This window comes from Nestor notabilis, unplaced genomic scaffold (assembly GCF_000696875.1).
Source record: "Nestor notabilis isolate BGI_N333 unplaced genomic scaffold, ASM69687v1 scaffold4914, whole genome shotgun sequence".
In the NCBI taxonomy this organism is placed as follows: Eukaryota; Metazoa; Chordata; class Aves; order Psittaciformes; family Psittacidae; genus Nestor; species Nestor notabilis.
Genome location: NW_009925030.1, coordinates 55,977 through 74,861, shown reverse-complemented (window position 1 = coordinate 74,861; position 18,885 = coordinate 55,977). Strand labels below are relative to the sequence as shown.

Here is an 18,885-nt window from a genome sequence, read left to right as displayed (position 1 = left end):
TTTTTTGTAAATGTGGGGGCTAGATCATTAGTGGATATAAACTTATGTTCCTACCAGTTAAGGAATTGGTCTTGGAACACTCGTAGGTGGAAGCTTCGAAAACAAAGATTTTGGTGCTCCAGCTACTGTTATTAATAGCTGATAGTTTTCTATATGTCAACTGAAAGTTGATCTATTTTTTTTGTATAGTTGGGGATCCCTTGTGCAGTCCCTAATATGAAATGCTTTCTTGCAATAGCAATCAATTGGTCACCAGCTGCTGCTGAAGTGGAACAGAACATTCCATTTTATAGGTTTCCTTCTTGTTAGTTACTTGCTGTAGCAACCAGAACTTAAGTAAAAAAGAAATGGGCAGGGGGGAGGGAATGAAAGTTGTTTGTTACCAGTGGAACTGTGAATTCCAAACCTATTCATCTTTTAAGAGCCAGAGCATAGAGTATTTCTGTGAATCTAAATAAAAAATTCATTGATTGTCTGTCTTTACTGGTGATGCTTTGTGGTTGGTAGTGGTGTTGTGGTTTCCCATCAAACATATTAGATATGTTTACAATAATGGTAATCTCAATTTCTTGTATTTTAGGATCCAACAAGAGTAGAGGAGACAGCAAATTACCTAAGATGTGAGAAGTCCTCCCTTAGCAAAATAAAACCTTGTTTTCAAAATGGACCGAAGTAAGCGGAATTCAATAGCAGGATTTCCACCACGCCTGGAGCGCGCTGAAGACTTTGATGGTGGCACTGGAGGAGAAGGGACTGCATCCCAGATAGGAAGAGTTTGTACCTCTTCATACAGAGCCCTAATAAGTGCCTTTTCCAGACTTACTCGTCTTGATGACTTCACATGTGAGAAAATTGGCTCTGGTTTCTTCTCTGAGGTGTTCAAGGTGTGTGTTCAGTTCGTTGTTCTTCATGTTGTTGCTCAGTGTTTGTTGCTGAGAATGTCAGAGAATATCAGTGGAAGTTCTTTTAATTGAAGACAACTGTATTTGCTTTACTTGGGATGAGTGATGAAGACCTTGCAGGCCTCAGATATTTTCTCTTTCACTCTTCCAGCTGTTTTTATCACTTGTAGTTTATTTGAAGAGTTGTAGGGGCTATTTGGGAGAAACAGTAGAAGCTGAAAAAATTGATTCATCTTTTGGACTCTGCCATGTATTTTTGCCATCATGTAGTGTATTAAACACCAACGGCTATTGGTTTTCTCACATATAAGTATCAATGTCCTTAATTTAGTTTATTAGTTTCGTGGGATTGCACTCATTCCTTTGGTAGTCTTTTCCTCCCAACACTAGATACGTGTGTTAGAAGATCTACACGATTACCAAAATTGAAACAAACGAAAAATGATTGCACTGAAATTACAATACGATAAGTTGCTCTTCTCTGTTGCCTTTACTACTTGTTATTCCATACTTCTAACTCAGTCAGAGATTGGTTTGAAGTAAATGGTATGAATGAGAAAGCCTGATGTTGTGAGTGACTTGCTGCTATGAATTTGGGAAGTGGGTGAGATCTCTCTGAAACCATACAGGTCGCCCCAGTTTTATAGTGCTGGTGATATTTCTGCTGTTCTGACTGTTCGTGTAAGGTTATTGTAGAAGAATAGGACATTGAGTTGACTCCCAGGCTTTCGGGCACTGCAAAAGTATTTTTTATTTCTTGTTCTGATTCTTGACTTTAAACAAAGTCACCCTCCAAGTTCTTTCCATTTTAGTGAAATGCCAGAAAACTTTATCTCGCAATATATTATGCCCATGCCTTGCACTTCATGTAGTCTTTAAGCAGTTAAACAAAAAACCTCTTATTCATCTTTATTGCTGTGAATAGATATGTGAATTAGAAAATGAAAATTAATTTTATGTTGCTTTAATACTCATTAAAGTAATTTATATTTCCATATATACTATGATTTTTCTTATTTACCTGTTTGGAAAACTTTCTGTAATGCATTTTCTAGCAACTGTTTTTGTATCCAGACATTTCTTAATGTGGAGTGAGCTGTTGTTTTAAGTTGCGTGTGACTGGAACTCATCTTTACAGCTTTTATGGTGAAGCTACTGTGAAGTGTATAAAGGTACCATTAGAATTAGGTCATCTCTAAGTAACTGGGAAGTAACAGACCTTGGTTTGTTCCTGTGTGAATTTTATAATTCATATTTTGGAATAGTTTTGTGTCAGGTTTCTATCAGCATTGCAGATTAGACATTGTGCTTTTCCCTATTCTATAAATTTGGGATTTAACCCTCTTTAATACCTGGATTTTCCAGTGCTTAGGTTATAAATTTATCCTATAGTGATATTGCCAATCATATTTATGTTGGGACTTCAAAAAGTTATGTAGTTGAGTAGTTACATACTTTGTGAACAGATAGAGTAGGTGAATTAACTGTAATAATCTACCATGCATTGGTGAGTAACATCATGGAGAAGTGCTCTGAGACAAGGTGCTTGCATATGTGACAGAAAAGTATGATATTAATGATTGCTATGAACCAAAAGTAGGTGAGGGGAAAAGTGGCGAAAAGTAAAGGTAAATTTCCCACATTCATAGTGATTGATTTATTAAGGATATCTTATTTTAAGGACTTGGTTTTGTCAGTGGCATACAGCAGTAAACAGCTGTTTGTGAAATCATGTTGATTTAGAGGGATCTCTGATACCCAGTTTATCTTCCTGTGCACACATAAGTCTTCCAACTCTTTAAAAACCTTCCCTTGCTATTCCCCCATTCAGTCATCTAAACTAGACATCACGTGGTGTCAGTCTTAGTCTGTGGCATTACTCTTAAGAGATGGTGGTAGTCTGAGTATCTAGTGTCTGTTTTCCCAGCTACAACCACAGACCTCCTGCAGGGAGACAATGAATGATAAAGCCTTTTCTTTCACATCAGTTTCAAACAAGGTCTGGCTTCAGCTCTGGTGCAAAGGGTTGAGAATGCGTTAGGACTTTATCTTAGGTGAGGTTCCATACTCGTTTAATCAGGTTTCTGTTCGGCTAGTTTATCAGCCTGACCACCTCTGTCATTAATCCTACTGTGCTGATGATCAGATTTCATGCAAGAACCTTGATGTGCTTCCAAGAAGGAGAGCCTTATGGTCTGACACAGTTAAAGTTCAGTCTGATCTGCAAGCTCCCAGCTAAATGGTTGAACTTAAGAAAAATCCAGGGTAGTTTTAGACTTGCTGTGTAAGTAACTCTACAAAAGCAATAAATGCTTCCCTTTAAATTAACAAAGGTGTCTCAAAAAAACCCCATGTCACCAGAGCTTTTTCAATCATGTATTTGTCTATTGTTTCACGAGTATCATACATTCACTCAAGGGATTTAGTAAGAATGCTTGCTCTGTTTTGAGGGTTTGGGATTTTTGTTTTGCTATGTAACAGGCAATTGTTTTCAGTGATTTCTTCCCATCCATCCTTTGTGTGGAAACTCCTTTTTATATGCAGTCTGGCACAGTGGGCAGAAGCTGATTCTCTTAACTTGGGAATAGGAATACGTTACAGCTTAGATGTATATATTAGTGGTCATATGCGTTATGAGGAACACATCGCTGCTGTTGCAATGATGATGTAATGATGGGGGAGCTTAACTGTTGAAAGCTCCCCAATCCCCAATAGCTAGAGAGCTGACTTACATGTAACAGAGAAGAGTAATTTGTATTTGTTAGGGAATATGCTCTGATAGAACTAAACTACCTAAAGTTAGTGCTGTTTTACATAGATTATCTTTGGGACAGGCGGAGATTAAATTTGAAGACAGAACTCAAGTCAACAAGGCCATAGTCTTGGCCACTTTGAACTGTGTTTTTAGCCTTGAAGGAGTCAAGAGGTTATTCAAAATCAGTTATCAGAGAAAAAAAATTCCATTTTATGAAATACTCTAAGCAGTATGTCAGTATGGTTTGTATCTTAATCATACACCTGGGAAGATTACTCATGTGAGCAGTGAGAAAGGTACGTAATACCTTAAAATCAGTTAATGAAATAGTTGGTGGATGGGCAAAGATGAACCTATGAATATAAGATACATGAGGCATAACGCAAAATACACTACCTTTTAGAGTTGAAATGCTAAGCAGCTAAGCATGGGTGCCTCCAAAGAAAAATTTTGAGATGGAAATCAGCCTCTCATTTCAGCATTACAGCTTACTGACAGCCCTGAGCGCTAAGCACTTAGTTTATGATCCCTTGTAACTTGAGATCCTTTCTGCAGAATTTCTGGCTACACAGTTTTCCTGGTTTTGCAGCAGATTTTACCTAGTAATCCCTAGGCTAAATAATGCTGCTTTTTTCTTGTGTGCGTTGCCCCTCTTCAAGCATTTCAAAATCACTTTGAATTCTAATCCTGTCTCAGAATTTCTTGGCCCTCCTTCACTCCCTCATTTGACTTCAGGTAGATTCCTCCAGAGTCCTACTTGATAATCTCACCAGTTTACCTGTGAACCATTAGTTACTCTTGATTATGGAACTATTACAGTATAGTATAGCATAGCTCCTTCTAGATCAGATTTGTCAGGCATAAGCCTGACTAAACTATGAAGATGTCTTGTAAGATGCATCGAAGCCATCTGAAAAACAAGATACAATGGGCTGATGTCACCTGGATACCCTTGAGAAACAAATGCTGGAAATATGTTAGTGTACTCTGTGATGTATGGACTCCACGAACTACGGAACTAGTGCTACCCAGCTGCAAGGCCGAGTCTGAATACAAAGTGGGGTGGTGGGTGCAAATATCCAGTATCCTCAGGATATTCATGCTGTATGTACTTATGCTGTCAGGCCTCCTATTTGAATACCCTGAAATGATGGTCCTCAATTAGTTAGTTTTCAGTCTTTATTTTGTGTGGTCATATTCATGTGCTCTGAGTTTTGAAAGTGCTGGCTGATCAGGGAAGATGGCCTGTCTAAATACATACCATGTGCCTGGGACTAGGATCCTGTTTCTCATATTTATTTCATGTCTTCAAGGTGCCTTAAAGATAAGCAGCATTGTGCTGTCTAATGTGAAACGAGAAACAGGGCTGATGTGGAGTGGTGCTTAGGGGCAGAGTGAAGAACACACATATATTCTCTTTTATTAAATACTTGTACTTAGGATAAAACTGGTAGTTCTGTACCTCTGACATACACTATCTAGTATAATTTATGGTTTGTATCATTTATGACATTATGTCTCTCAGGCGCATTGTCATGTTGGTGGGCTTGATCTCAGAAACATCTGGCTTGTAGATCTGAGAGATACTGCTGATCTGCCTTTCCCAAAGTGACTCAATGAGAGCTTTTTTTTGCTGTGCTTTATGACTTTATTACCATTCAGCTTGATTAACATCTGGCTCTCTGTTAGTCTGTAATTTTGCAGTCCTTGAGGAGCCCAGTGCAGAAATGTTTGATGTCACTTTTTTCTTTTGGCCTCTGACCTAGGTTTGCCAGAACTTGCTAGCTAGAATAAACAGTGAGAGCAAGAACTGTACAACAGAGTAAGGGAATAACTCATAGGTTTTCAGACACAAAAATTATGACAATAGACAGGTCACTTGACCAAAATAAAAAAAAAAAAGGTGTCTGTCTTGGTTGACATGAATATCTGTTTTCATGTTATACGTTGCCCATTATGTCTTATGGTTAAATTGTATGTTTAAAAGTAAAGGCATTATGGACTTCTCAAACAGTTCAGGCTTGGAAGAGTGTTGGGTCATCTGCACACACACTGGCATATATTCAAAGGTTGTTATATTTTACCAGCAACTGGTGTTTTGTCTACAGCATGTATTGCCACCACATACAACACAGATAGACCCCTCACCCACCTTGTTGTTGTTTTAATTCACTTCTGAAGACCTCAAAGATAGTGTCATGGATCCCAGTGCTCAGTGTGTGATCTCACTGTTGTATACTTGTACCTACCTTGAAGGACCCACTGGTCCGCCCCATTGTTCTCTGGATTGTTTTGGCTGGGGCAATGTGTTTTTAGTGCCTCTTTCCTCCTTGTAAAACTTGATGTACATTATCAAGTTAGGTTTTGACCCTTTTGGTGTGTTTAATAGTCGCAATTTCTGTCTCCTTCCTGTCCCACCCCCACTGTGGGAATGACCTTGTTCTTGCACTGTATGTTTAAGTCTTCCCAACATCATCTCCAAATCTTTCTCTATTTAAAGTGGACATCCTAACTGGGAATGCCCTAGTTTTCTTCTCACAGTAACATGTAAAAACTATCTTTTTGCTTTGTGTCACACTCTTTTGTAACACACACCACTTGTTATCATAGCACATTAGTACCTTATGTTTAATGGGTGTGGATCTCCTGTAGCCTTCAGTCCTTACTTATGGTGAAGTTTTTCATTTGGGTATGTTAATTTTTGCTCAGATGGACCTAAGTTATAAAGCGGCCTTCACTACTTAGTGAAATAACCTGAAGAGGGTAATGCTACAAACTTAGAAGTTTCAAATTTTTCTGAGTGGCAACTTCCATCAGTGAGCTGGAAGTTGATGCAGAATATTGAGTAACAGGAGCCGTCAGTTCCTGTGGTACAACTGTATCTTGAGCTATCAGTAGTCAGTCTTTAATCTACTTGTAGTGGGCTGTAGATTGAAGTCAGATGTCTTATAGACATCCGTGTGCTCATGTATGTATGATAATATAGCTATTATAAAACATCTATACAATTAAATATATAATTTAAAAAATAATGTAAAGCTGGGAAGGGATGTTTTAAAAACAGCTACAGTATCCTTAGCTGAGCCCGACTCAAGATTGTGTGATCTCTTCTTGGTAGCTATTTTTGGCCCGTCTTTTAAACTTCCATTATAGGAGATTCTAGAACCTCCTTTGGTGTATTCAGACCATATTTTATTATTTTTTAAACTATGCTTTTATAGCTAGAACTTCCCAGTTTGAGTTGTTTCTACAGCTGGTCCTGTCTATTTGCTTATTGACTCTACTCTAGGAACTCATTACTGACAGAGGGTTCAGTTTTCCTGTGGCATTTAGTGATATATCATGTCAACGGAGGCCTTCTTCCAAGAGTAAAATATCTGTGAATGTGTGGAAGGAGGGAAGGAGATATTTGAGTAGTTTGATAAGTGAGCTTGCAGAGAAGGGAATGCCAGTTCAGTTTAAAAGCAGAGGATGCCTGCAAAAAGGACATGGAAAAGTTGCAGAAAAAGGGGTAAGAGAATCTGAATTGAAGGCAAGGGAGCTGCTTTCTCTGCTCAGCAGAATCCCACTGGAGAAGGTGTTGGAAACCAGTAGCTCACAGTTTGCAGACAGCACGTGCCAGAACCGGGCTCTTTATTAACTTGGCTTTTGACAGATAAACAGGCACTACAATATTTGAACTGTCAGTATGTTTTAAATCTAAATGTGAGTCTGTGCATTATCACTAGTCTTTGCAGGATGGCCAAGAATAAAACCGGTACAGAACTCCCTCATTCAGGACAAGGCTCCAGCACACATCCAGGACTCTACAAGCAAGTTCTTGACTCCTCAATGTCCACCTGTTTGCCACGTAAATGGGATGTCAGTCTTCACAACTGTCAAACCAATACCTTCCCCCCTGAATTCTTTTAAGAAAGAAGGTATTAAATGCCAGCATAAATCAAGGAGATCCTGAACATTCCAGCTAGAGACAAACTTTTCTTAATCCTAACATGCCCTTTTGATTATTATTTCAAAACTCTCAACATGAACTTTTTCCTGTTTTCATTGTTTGTTTCTTTGTTAATACCAATCTAAGAGATGAATTTATCTCAGTACAACTCTGGCTTTAGCTTTTGAACAGCTTCATTGCTTTGTCACCAGACTTTAGGCCAATATTACATTCTTCAAGGTGACATTAGGATCTTCATAAAATCACTTAATTGGGCAGAATGTGTGTTTTTTAATAGAGGAAGATAGGAAGACTAATTGTGTTTGGGTGTTTTCTTTGATAGCTGTTGTATATGAGATTCAGTGTTGCTGGAACTGTAGCTTGGTTAACAGTGTGTATGTGAACTTATATAATGTCTCCAGACTTACAATGCAGTAACAAGAGTTTTCCTCTTGTCATTAAGGTACTGGAGATAATTGTACTTATTTTATTTCCTGGAAACTAAATCTTGCCCATTAGGCATAATTGCTTTCTTCAAGCTTTGATTACATCAAGCTTTGCCATTTTTGTTGCTGTTTAGGTCTTCCTACCATACTGTACATATTTGCATTTTTCTTTCCTTTTAACTCCACAAATCTATAAAGCATAGGGTTGGAAAAGACTTCATGTTATCTTGCTCTTCATTCTTTTGTCCTAGCGCAGAAGCAGCTTTATTTGTTGTTCTTCATGGACATCTCCTTAACTTACTCTTTAAAGCTGATAGTAGAGACTGCTGCAGTGGAAGATACTAACTCCCAGGTACCTCAGAAGAGTCAGTTTTCTTGAGCAAGAGGGGAGTGGTTGCACCATAAGCCACACTGGAGTAAAAAACCTCCAGCAGTAGATTAGGCTGCTCTGACTTCCTGTGCAGATGATGTGTATGAACAGTCCCTCCATCTGGTTGAGCTGAGAGGGCAGAAATGCAGAACTCTTGCCAGAGGGATGGTAAAAATCTACCAAGGAAGTGAGAGCATTTGGAAGATTTGCTTTTCATCATCCATATATGCTTCCCTTGTACCTTCTCTGTTTGGAATGATTGTCATTTTGTCTTAAGGAATGAAATAGTAACACTGTTGATTAAGAAATTTGAAGTACACCAGAAATATCTTTTGCATAACTCATAAGGAAGTACTTCTGGTATTCAGGTTAAAAACATTCTGAAAGCAGCATTGAAGTAGAAGTCAGTTGGTAATGTGAAAATTCACAGGAAACCTCAAATCTATCTCATGCTTTGTCTTTGGCTTTACTGTTTCAGTTTTAGAGTTCTCTCATTTTCTAATGTGTGTAGTGTAAGGTTTGCTTTAGGAAAGGATCCTCTTTGATTGCCTCAGGAACAGGCAGCCTGATCAGGGGCCTGAACAAATGTCGATGTTCTTCAAACACTTTGTAAAGCATTAGAGGTGAGATCACACAATATCCTTGGTACGTGTGGGACTAAGCTTAAAAGGTGTTACCCTATGAAGTATTTGTAGGTAACTGTCTAGATGTATGTATTAAATACTCTTTCAACATTAGATATTTGACTTTTCTAATGCTGGAGAACTATAACACTTGGTGTCAACACATGGAAAAATAAGCAGTAAAAATTACTTTAATAACTAGAAAAGTGTTTCAGTGAATGACTTCAGTCTTAATGTGTTTGCATGTAAAAAATGATGTCATTACAGTGCAGAAACAGTAGTTTGAAGGGACCCTTCAGTGTAATGAAAAAAAGGCAAAATAAGGACCAATGGCAGAAGCTGTAATAAGAACCGTGCTTACTTTTAAATATGAAATGGCTGTGGGAACAGCCTCGCCAACCAGAACTTGTCTTCTCTCTCTCCTGTTGGTTCATCAGTCGTATTCGTAGCCATCCTGGCTTTTTAGAATGTTCTTGATTAAGCTTGGCATGGTGTTGAGAAACTAACAGTAGTTTAAGGCCACCAATTTTGGAAACTAATGGCCTAGACAACTGGATTTTTTAACTTTTAATACTTTTGTTACACTAAAGTGCCCATGTTTTCTCCTTGAGATTGGTGTTACTGTATCAGGCAAAATGAGATCTTTCAGGCTCTGCTTATGACATACAGTGGCAGAAGAAGTCCTCATAGGTTGGAAAATGAGTAGGGAATGAGTAAGTGGATTATTCTACATATTGGTTCTGCAGATCAAGTATTTGGTCTTGTAGTCATGGGCCATACACCTTGTGACTGAGAAATGACACCCATTTGAGCAGTGCATGTCTTCCCTCACCCAGGTGTCGTGTGATGTTCCTCTTTATGTCACAGTGGGATAGAGCCTTGGCGGTTCTCACTGCCCTCCCTGTGTAATATGATGCCTGTTAGAAATACAGACAGCAAATCTTGTCCACATGTGCCATTTGATCTCATTTCTTATTTCAGTAGGGTTCAATTTGAAGCTGAAAATCTTCCCGTTTTGACTAGTGGAGGAAACTCTTTCACCTCACAAGGAATATATTTGAGGCTTAAAGATTTGGTATTAAAACATGCTGCTAATTGTTTTGTTTTGGGAGAACAGTCACTCTGTGCTTTATATAAACTGCCCAAGAAGGCTATAATAACTTAGAAATTTCATTTCAAGCTCTTGAGTTATATCAACTTGGTGGTTCTAACCAGTCTCTCTCTACCCTGATACTTGTCAGGAGTAGAAAGAAGCACCATTCTGAAAGAAGCACCATTCTGGAACAGGGATGAGGCATAAATCCTGAGGATGCTGGTGCAAGTCAAAGTTAGAAGACTTGTAAGTTTGATTTGTCTCACACTGATGTGCGAAGTATCAGCCTTTTGGAACCCTTCTACCAACTTGCTGAGATGATTTGTATGGTAACCACTAAACCAGGCAGTTGTCTTCCTCTTGCTAATGACTTTTTGGATATTGAGGTGTCAAGTCGCTGTCATCCTACTCCTTAACACTTAATTAGTGAATGCTTTTCTAGGACATAGGCTGTGGGGGGAAGTAGTAATAAATAGGCCTTACTTCAACAATCATTAAGACAGAAATTAAAAACCTCATCTGCGTTATTATTCTTTGTGGATTGTACAACCAGGGCAAAATACTTCATCCCACTCGTGTGCGTATCATTAAAACTCAGAATTACCTGTCTGACTTGCAGGACACTGTTAGTCTTACCTTTAGCAAAATCGAGAATGCTTTGAAACACAAGGCAGCTCACAGGGGTTATCCAAAATCAGTCCTGATTTTTATTGTGTTTATTTTCTGGCTAGAAGTCTTAAGATGTGCATGTTATAATCACCTTATAACATCAGCTGAGGCAACACTGGGAGGGACTCAAAAGCTCTCACCACATAGCAGATCTGATGAAAGCTTTTTGCAGTGGTGTTGACAAATTGTAAGAAAATTTGCAAAATCCTATTTCTGTAATCCTTTTCCTCCAGTCCTACTTGGCATCACTACAAGTAAAGCCTAAAACTATACTGAGTGAAGCATATTAAAAAACAGAACAGTTTTGCTTACACTACATTTCCATTTCTGTGGTTTGGTCATCCAGCTTCTCTGCTGAAGAAGAAAATCTTTGGAAAACATGGCAGAACTCTCATTATACCCTGGAAGTGAAGGATTTGTTTCTTTAGCAAAAAGCCAGAACAAAAATTGCTGATTTGTAAACTTGATGCTAAAAGAATACTCAGAAAAAGGAATGTAAATTAATGTAAGGTTATCCATTTTGAAATGTATGGAAGCTGTTTGGAAACTTGGCCTCTTTAACTCTTGTTGAACAGCTGATATGTTGAATGTCTGAGGTAAGTCTTCGTTGTCCTCACAACCAAAGAGAATGCTCACAAATTCTGTCAACAGTAGGAAAGGCACTCATACTGTAACAAGTGGGGCCTTACAATTGGAGATAACCCTGGCTGGATTTTGTGTTCAGAACAGTGACTGTTGTAGTTTCAGAGTCCTTTGGGCCTTTCATTTTCTTCAGGAAGAAAAGTGCCAATCTGAGCATCATGGGGCAGTTTCCCAGGGGCAAAGCAGGTGGCAAGATTCCCTTAGCACAGAAATGTTTGGTTTCTTTTTGTCTTGTTTTCCATAATAATTTCTCAAGCACAGTTAAACGATCTGTTTAGTTTTCTGTTCTGGATGGAGATGTGCTGGGTTGGCAGTTCTGGGATTTTCTGTGTTTTGCCAGCTGGCAAACATGCACATTTGTGTAAGCTCATTCATAGCTGATACTGAGAGACAGGTGCTGATTTACTGTTCTTCAAATAACTGTGCTGGCATATGTCCAGTATTAACGTGACTGCGCCTAGAGAATAAGAGTGCATCACTTAGCATCATTGTGACAGATCTATCTGAACACTTATTTACTGATACTGAGAGGGGAAGTTAAGTGTATTTCAGTGATGGATTTCATTGCCTGTGTTTGGAGAAAATGTGTGTGATGGTAGTACACATGCATGCATTGCTCACCAATATGAAATCTAAAAGTGAAAATTGCAAATCATTATTGATGGCAGTAACAGGAAAGGGATGTTGTTTACACTCTCAGATCCATAAGGAATGCCTCCTCATAGCCCCATAATAGCTATTGGTAATGATTAGAGAAAGGAACTCCAATACCTGTATGATACGGCTTCTGTTAGTCTTTACTGCTCCAGCTGTTGGGAATTCTGTAATGCAAGTCATCCAAAACATCCTTCTCCCAGTAGCTACTGCAGTCATATCCAAATTGTAGGGACTCCCTTCTGTCCATGTGAGCTTCCTGTGTCTGGGAGTCACTACAGCTCTTGACCCATGATCTCGCTGTGCGTGTCACAGGCTGAGCATGCTTCTGGGCGGCAGCATGGCCCTTTGAGCTGGGTGGCAGCAGCAGGCACTGCCCTGCATGGGTGAGGCCTTCTGCTTGATGGCCTTGTTGGATTAGGAGTTAGGGAGAGGACAGAGCTATGAGACATCCGCTGGAGTAGTTGATACTGAGACAGCATTGCTTTGTTAACTAATCCATAGCTGACAGTATGTCTGTCACCGACTTACTAATGACAGTGTGTGACTTTCACATCAGCTGCCTGCAACTAAGATCTGCAAAGCCAATTCTGTGCTTCCTGGCTTTTACTGACAATGAGGTACATGAGAAATAGCATGGTGTATTTAGTTAGGTACTTTTTTTCTGGGAGAACTTTAATTCCCAAGAAGAGCAGTTCTGTGAAGGCTTAAATAATAAGAAACTACTTAGAACTTTTGTTCTTGGCTATAGCCTGAAAGTTTTAAAATGTAGCAATTTATAAAAACTTAAGTATCCTCAAGTAAGCAAAATGTAACTCCTGCATACTCCCTGTACTCATTTTATTTGTGGTTGTGGTCAAGCCCTAGTGCTGTAGCTGTGATTATAGTGGCAATAGTTGTGTGCCAGCAGGCTCTGTTCTGAGACGTAGATTGACTTCCTTACTCAGGCATGGTAGCACTTACTTGAAAGATTTTTAAAGAAAAGGAAGTTAGTTCTGCCCAAAATAAAAGTTTGATGAATAGCAATGACAGCATCATTGGTTCAGTGGGAGGACTGCATGCTCAGCACCGGTGTTGTTAAACTGTAAGAGACTGAAGGTGCAATTATATGTCAGGAAAACTCAACCTGGTGTGTTTTTCACTTCAAAAGCATCTGCAGATTATGTAAATACCATCATCTTTCATGCAGGATAAACCCATAGTCACACGGGAAATATTTAACCATGAGTATTAACAATTAAATAGGAGAATAAGGACACAGATATAGTATCTGAGTATGTATTATCTTTGGATGTTACACTAGTCATTTGCAGATGTCAAACTTCCAGTTTCCCTGGCAGGTAGATAGCAATATCAGCTCCATTTTATAGATACAGTTAAAAAGGGAATCAAAGTAAGTAAAGCATGCCCACGGTTGTTCAGTGAGCTGATGATAGCTCATGATGGTAGATAACATGAAAAAGGAAGAGTAAGCTCCCAGTTCTGTACTTCAAACTCAGTGTTTCTTTTTCTTTCCTGACTATGACACACTCAGGTATAAAGTACATAGTTGAGCTATGTACTGAGGTTGTGGTATAAAAATGCTCTTCTGCGTTTTCTTCATAGTGCTTAAGATGTGGGTTTGTGTTCCTTGTCCTGAATTGCAAAAGGAAATTTATATGCTTGCATTCTGCTGAACTGGCTACAAAATCAGTCAACTTCCCCACCCGGGCTGTGCCTGTTTATATCTCATCTCAAACTGTGGAACAATAGTCCTCTGATTAATTTGTGCTTTCTCTCAAAATAAGACACTAGTCTCTTTTTGCCTTTATGATTTGATTGAGATCAAGTTAACAGCGGAGAGAGATGCACAGATTCCTGTCAATAAATGGTTTGTTTAAAATAAATGAATGCTGTATTTTGGGCCCTGGTTCTACATTACAGTGGCCAATAAAGAAAAACAAAATACAAAAGAAAAATTGAGAGGGTTTTGGCACACGCATGGATTTGCAAAGTATCAATGGTGCTGCTGTCTCAGTAATCATAAATTCACTTCAGTTTGGCAAAAAAATTGCAGAACTTGTTTGACTGTAGGTGTGGAATATGCTGTAGTAATTGAACTTCTTGCCTTGCTGACTTGTGATGCTGGAAGTTACTAGTTATCAAAGTAGGATCTTTGAGGGCCAATACCAAGGCTTTGTACTAAAGGGAAAATAGCAAAGGCTTCAACTTTTTCTATTTCTTACGGCTGTTTTTAGTAACAGAAATTAGTGGTGTCACAATTACTGTCAGGCTTTTAAAAGGTTTTGGGTTTTGTTTTGTGCCTAGTTTCTGCACATCTTCTGAACGTGTGCTAAAGCTCTTGTAACACATGCTGACTAGTTTTGTTTGACAAAGTTTTGTTACACTTGGTAGGCTTCTCTTGCTGCAAGAAGTTAGAGTATAGCAACAGCATGTACTACTACTCTGAAAACAACCACAACCTAATCTGACTCCTTAGCATCAACATAGCAGCTTAATATTATCTGGACTGATGTACTACTTAAAGCTTCTATATGTCACTGCAAATTTTCCTAGTGACATGAGATTTTTTTGACTTGATACAGGTATCACTACTATGATGTTGTGTATCTGGCTGGGTACATTTGAATGTTTAGAAAAACTTTTGAGATTCCAGTTTTGCAGGCAGTATGAGCTGAGCTGAAGAACGGGTTTGTCTTCCCAGTTAAAGGGAGCTTTCTTCAATTAGACATACAGTTTAGGCTTTCTTCTAATACATTCATCCTCGAGGCATGAATATATGTCCATATGAGTGTGATTACTTTATGGCTTCACTGTGACATTTGAATAAAATGCAGCTGACCCTACTTTTTTTCCTAAGATTCCTTCTGCTGTCACAGCAAGGAAGGAGGCTGGTTTTGAGAGAGGTCTTACATCAGAGCTAAATGCTGGTCTGCTTCAGGACTTCCTCCCCGTGATTTAGTAGGGGGTCCTGTATGCAGTCTTTTCTCTTTAATAAGTATTATTTTTCTAATCTGTCTAGCTAGCTTTATGGTCAACTTGGTCAATCAAAGTTATACTGTATAGCATAATAAGTGCAAACAGCCTAGAAAGGTAACTAAGGTAATGTCTTCATCTTTTGTTATCAAAGGAGAAAATACTTGAAAATTGGATGAAAACATAGATTGTTATAGAAAATAGATTGATAGAAGGTGGCATAAGTAAACAGTGTATGTCACTAATATGAGGGCCGTAGGCTGAATGTGGAGGAAATAGTTGAATTGGTAAGGTTGGCAAGCCAGTGTAAGTAAAAATATGAGCAGCATCTTTGTGGATAATACGATGTGCTCAGAAATAGTCACGGGCAGTCATATATTTGGACTAGTGAGGGATGGTTTTCAAATGCTTCTCTGGATGCGTGGCAGGAAAGGTGAAGGTGAAATGGCCAGACAAAGACTGAGGTGTGTATAATGATGAAGAAAGAACTGGTGTGTGCTAGAGGTGGAGGGGCAGCATGATTTTATGGAGTAGGCTGTGTAAGTAAAGATCTGTAAATGTAATTAAGTAGTGAGGCTGGATACCAGAAGAGGGAAAAGTAAAGAAAAAGTAGAAAGCAATTAATGCAGTTTTGGGAGAGAATAGTGACAAAACCCCTCTATCTATATAATGATGACTTGGAAAATAATGCAAATGCACTGAAAAATTAGGGGCAAAGTTGAAAGCTGTATTGGTAGATTTATAACATCAATATTAGGAAATGTTCTTCAGATGCTTATTCCAAGGCCACCTGGAAAGGTACAGTTAATCCAGGCAAAAAGTAGAAGTAATGTAAATGTTTGGATTTTTAGAAAGCTCTGACATATCTGTATGACTTAAATATTATTTAGGTAATTATTTATTAGGTGGTGTTTTAATAATAAATAAATCTGTTGCTAAGTAGCAAGCTGAAAATGAAATCCACTGATTTTTGCAGGATACTCCTCATGTAAGCTTGTACGGTGTTACTGTAGCAACTAGTTCTTCTGAGTGTGAGTCCTGCTCAATCACTAGTATGAGATTTCCTTCAAATATGTTCCTATTTCAGTACCTGGATTATGACTTCCTCTACTTCTCAACTTCTTCTAAAGGAAGGGGTAAGGTCTTGGATCAGCACATGGTTTGGAGACAGTGTGCAGGCAGGCCATGCAGCTTGCCATAGCTTGGCCGAAGTACTTACAAAGGACTTTGATCCTGGAAGAATCAGAGTGCAAAGGGACAGTTTAACTGCCTGTCAGCAATAAAAGAGGGAGGCAATATCTGGTTGCTGTGACCTTGGGGATGGAGACACATAGGTAAGCAGACTGAGAAGTCAGAAGCATGTGCAAAGCAGCCTGGGAAAGCAGCTGTAGATCGTCAGAATATTTCTTTGCAGAGACATGATCACTCAGCTATCACTGAAAGGTTACTTGCTCTGATATATAAAGAACCCTAATTAATAATAATGTCAACAGCTTTAAAAGCTTTACAGCAATCTGCAAGTTGCATCAGTGAAAGGTTTGAATTGCATGAGTGAATCCCTGTTTATGTTGGGTTATACAGGCATAGGCCTGAGGCATACTGCCTTGTGAGCAAATGTTAAACGGGATCAGCAATATTGCCAAAATATTTACTAGTGTTCTTTTTGGAGTGGTCAGGTTGTTGAAACATCATCTCCATGCTTTCCTCCCACAGAGGTCTGAAAGGAGAGGAAGGATTAAAACTAGATAGTTTAGCAAAGTTTTGGCAAGGGATGCCAAAATAGACCCAAATTTTGATAGGGTATGACTGACAGGTAAGTAGGCACAGAGGGTGCAGTAACTGATAGCTCCTTGATCTTATCTATCTTGGAGCTTGTCTGAGACCTTAAAGATAGGACCCGTCTGTTCCCTGTTGGCAGCAAATACTGTTTGCCAGCAGTGTTTCAGAGGAGAGGAACACAATTAGCCTTATGTGTATTCCAAGTAATTAGCATTGTGTTCCATAACATATAAGCTGGTATTCATAATATTGGGTATTGTCCTCTTGAGAAGATGCTGTCCCACCTCCAGTTCTGCTTATTCCTCCTTGCTTAAAGGGTAGCTAGCAAGAGAGGGAGAGTCCCTGTTTTCCCACCTCTGCTTTGGTTTGATTAGGTAGCTTTTCAGTCAGACTCTGCAGGAATATTCTCCAGTACATCAGGACAGTATACAGAAGTTCAGATAAAACTGCTGATGTTAGCTTACAGTGTCCCTTTAAGTGAAACAAAGCATAGCGAGTGTTGGGTGTTGCTTAGAGACTAGTTATATGGCCAGAATATATGTGCTAGAAATCTGAGCTATTTCCAAGCATGAGGAAAATGACCCTCCCCAGACCTCACCACAGAACCTTGTTCAGTCTGAGAAGACTGAAAAGAATGCAGAATATCCTTCTGAAATGGAGGATGAAAACTTTTGTCTTTGAAGGAGTGGCTTAGTTTTTTCTGGATGTGGAGTTAGTACAGTGGACAGTCAGACCTTTGAGAAGCAGTTGCTAACCACTTCCTCTTGCACATCAGAACTGAAAAACCAGGAAGCAGGCAGGACACAGTGTCCCAAAACCTACCCATCCTCTTTTCTGAGGTTTCCCCAGCTGAACAAGAGAAGTTGGAACAAGGAAAAGGTAAAGAACAAGGAAGAACTTCCTATGATACAAATTCTACTGTTAGCTCAGAGTTGAGGCAAAAGGCCTTGGTATTTTGGCGTGGAACTGAGTGAATTACAGCAATGGGCAGGAAATTGAGAGGTAGCTGGCAGTTAATGAGAAGGCAAATACTGCTTAAGACCACACTCCATCTGAGTTCCTGCTCCCGTTCTACCACCATTCATTCCCTGTTGGCAGACCTTGAAGCTTCTGCGTTAGCAGAAGGCTGATTTCTGAGGAAGTTCTGTTGAGAGCATCTAAAGGAACTGTAGGAGTTAAGTTCCTTCAAATTCTTTCCCTTTCCCTGCAAACCCCAAATTTCTTCACCACAACACCCAAGATTCTTAACCCTCATCCCAGAGGAAGTGTGTGATTTAGCTGCTGTGTATAGATTCAAAGCTTTTAAATTGTCCTTTTTCCTTAATTTAAATTTGTGTTATTGGAGCAAATCTTTCTTTCATAGGTCTATGAAAGCATTTTTATTCTTTTTTCCTCCACCAAAGCATTACTTCTGATAAAATTAATGTATAACTAAAATAGGTCTTAAAAGCCTGTAAATAGACATTGACCTGTCCAACAGCTCCTTCATTCAAATTGGCTGGGTATGCAAAAGCTGCATAAAATTAAAAATTAATGAAAGCACAAAAGACACAAGAAACCTGACAAGTAACAATAAACCTCATCAACTTAACATGCACATCCTGCTTAAAACCAATAAGCATGCCAAGCAGGCAGGACAGGTTGTGTGCAGGAGGATTCTGGATTATCTTGTTATAATGCACTACATTGAACTGTAGCTCAACCAGTTTTATTTTAAAGCCAATATTGCCACTGAAAGGAGTTGTCCCGCTTGTGAATTTGCTGTTGGTTTCTGCTCTCTCTGCTGGTCTCTGTATCCTTCTGCACCTCCTTTCTCTGATCCTTCTTGCGCTGGGATTACTGGGTGACTGTGGGTGAGGCATCTGAGGAGCTCATGTGCATGGGCAAGGGGGGGAAGCAGAAGGAAAACCATCTGTGGGCTATTTATCCTACTCACTCAGTCCCTCGATGTTGTTTACTACACTTAACTGCGATGTTTCCAGTGCTACCCTATACTTCAAACTAGGACGGAATAGGCAACTCAGAGGAGTTAAGCCAGGCACATA

At 39.2% G+C, this 18,885-nt stretch overlaps 1 protein-coding gene across 1 annotated transcript in view; it reads left to right on the top strand.

Moving 5' to 3' along the window:
• Positions 1–580: 580 nt before the first annotated feature.
• Positions 581–18,885, top strand: part of TESK2 (testis-specific kinase 2) — a 70,837-nt gene continuing 52,532 nt past the window's right edge. Inside the window, exon 1 of the mRNA XM_010012854.1 lies at positions 581–884. Coding sequence (XP_010011156.1) covers positions 663–884 — 222 coding nt within the window. The 5' untranslated portion in view covers positions 581–662. The remainder of the gene's footprint in view (positions 885–18,885) is intronic.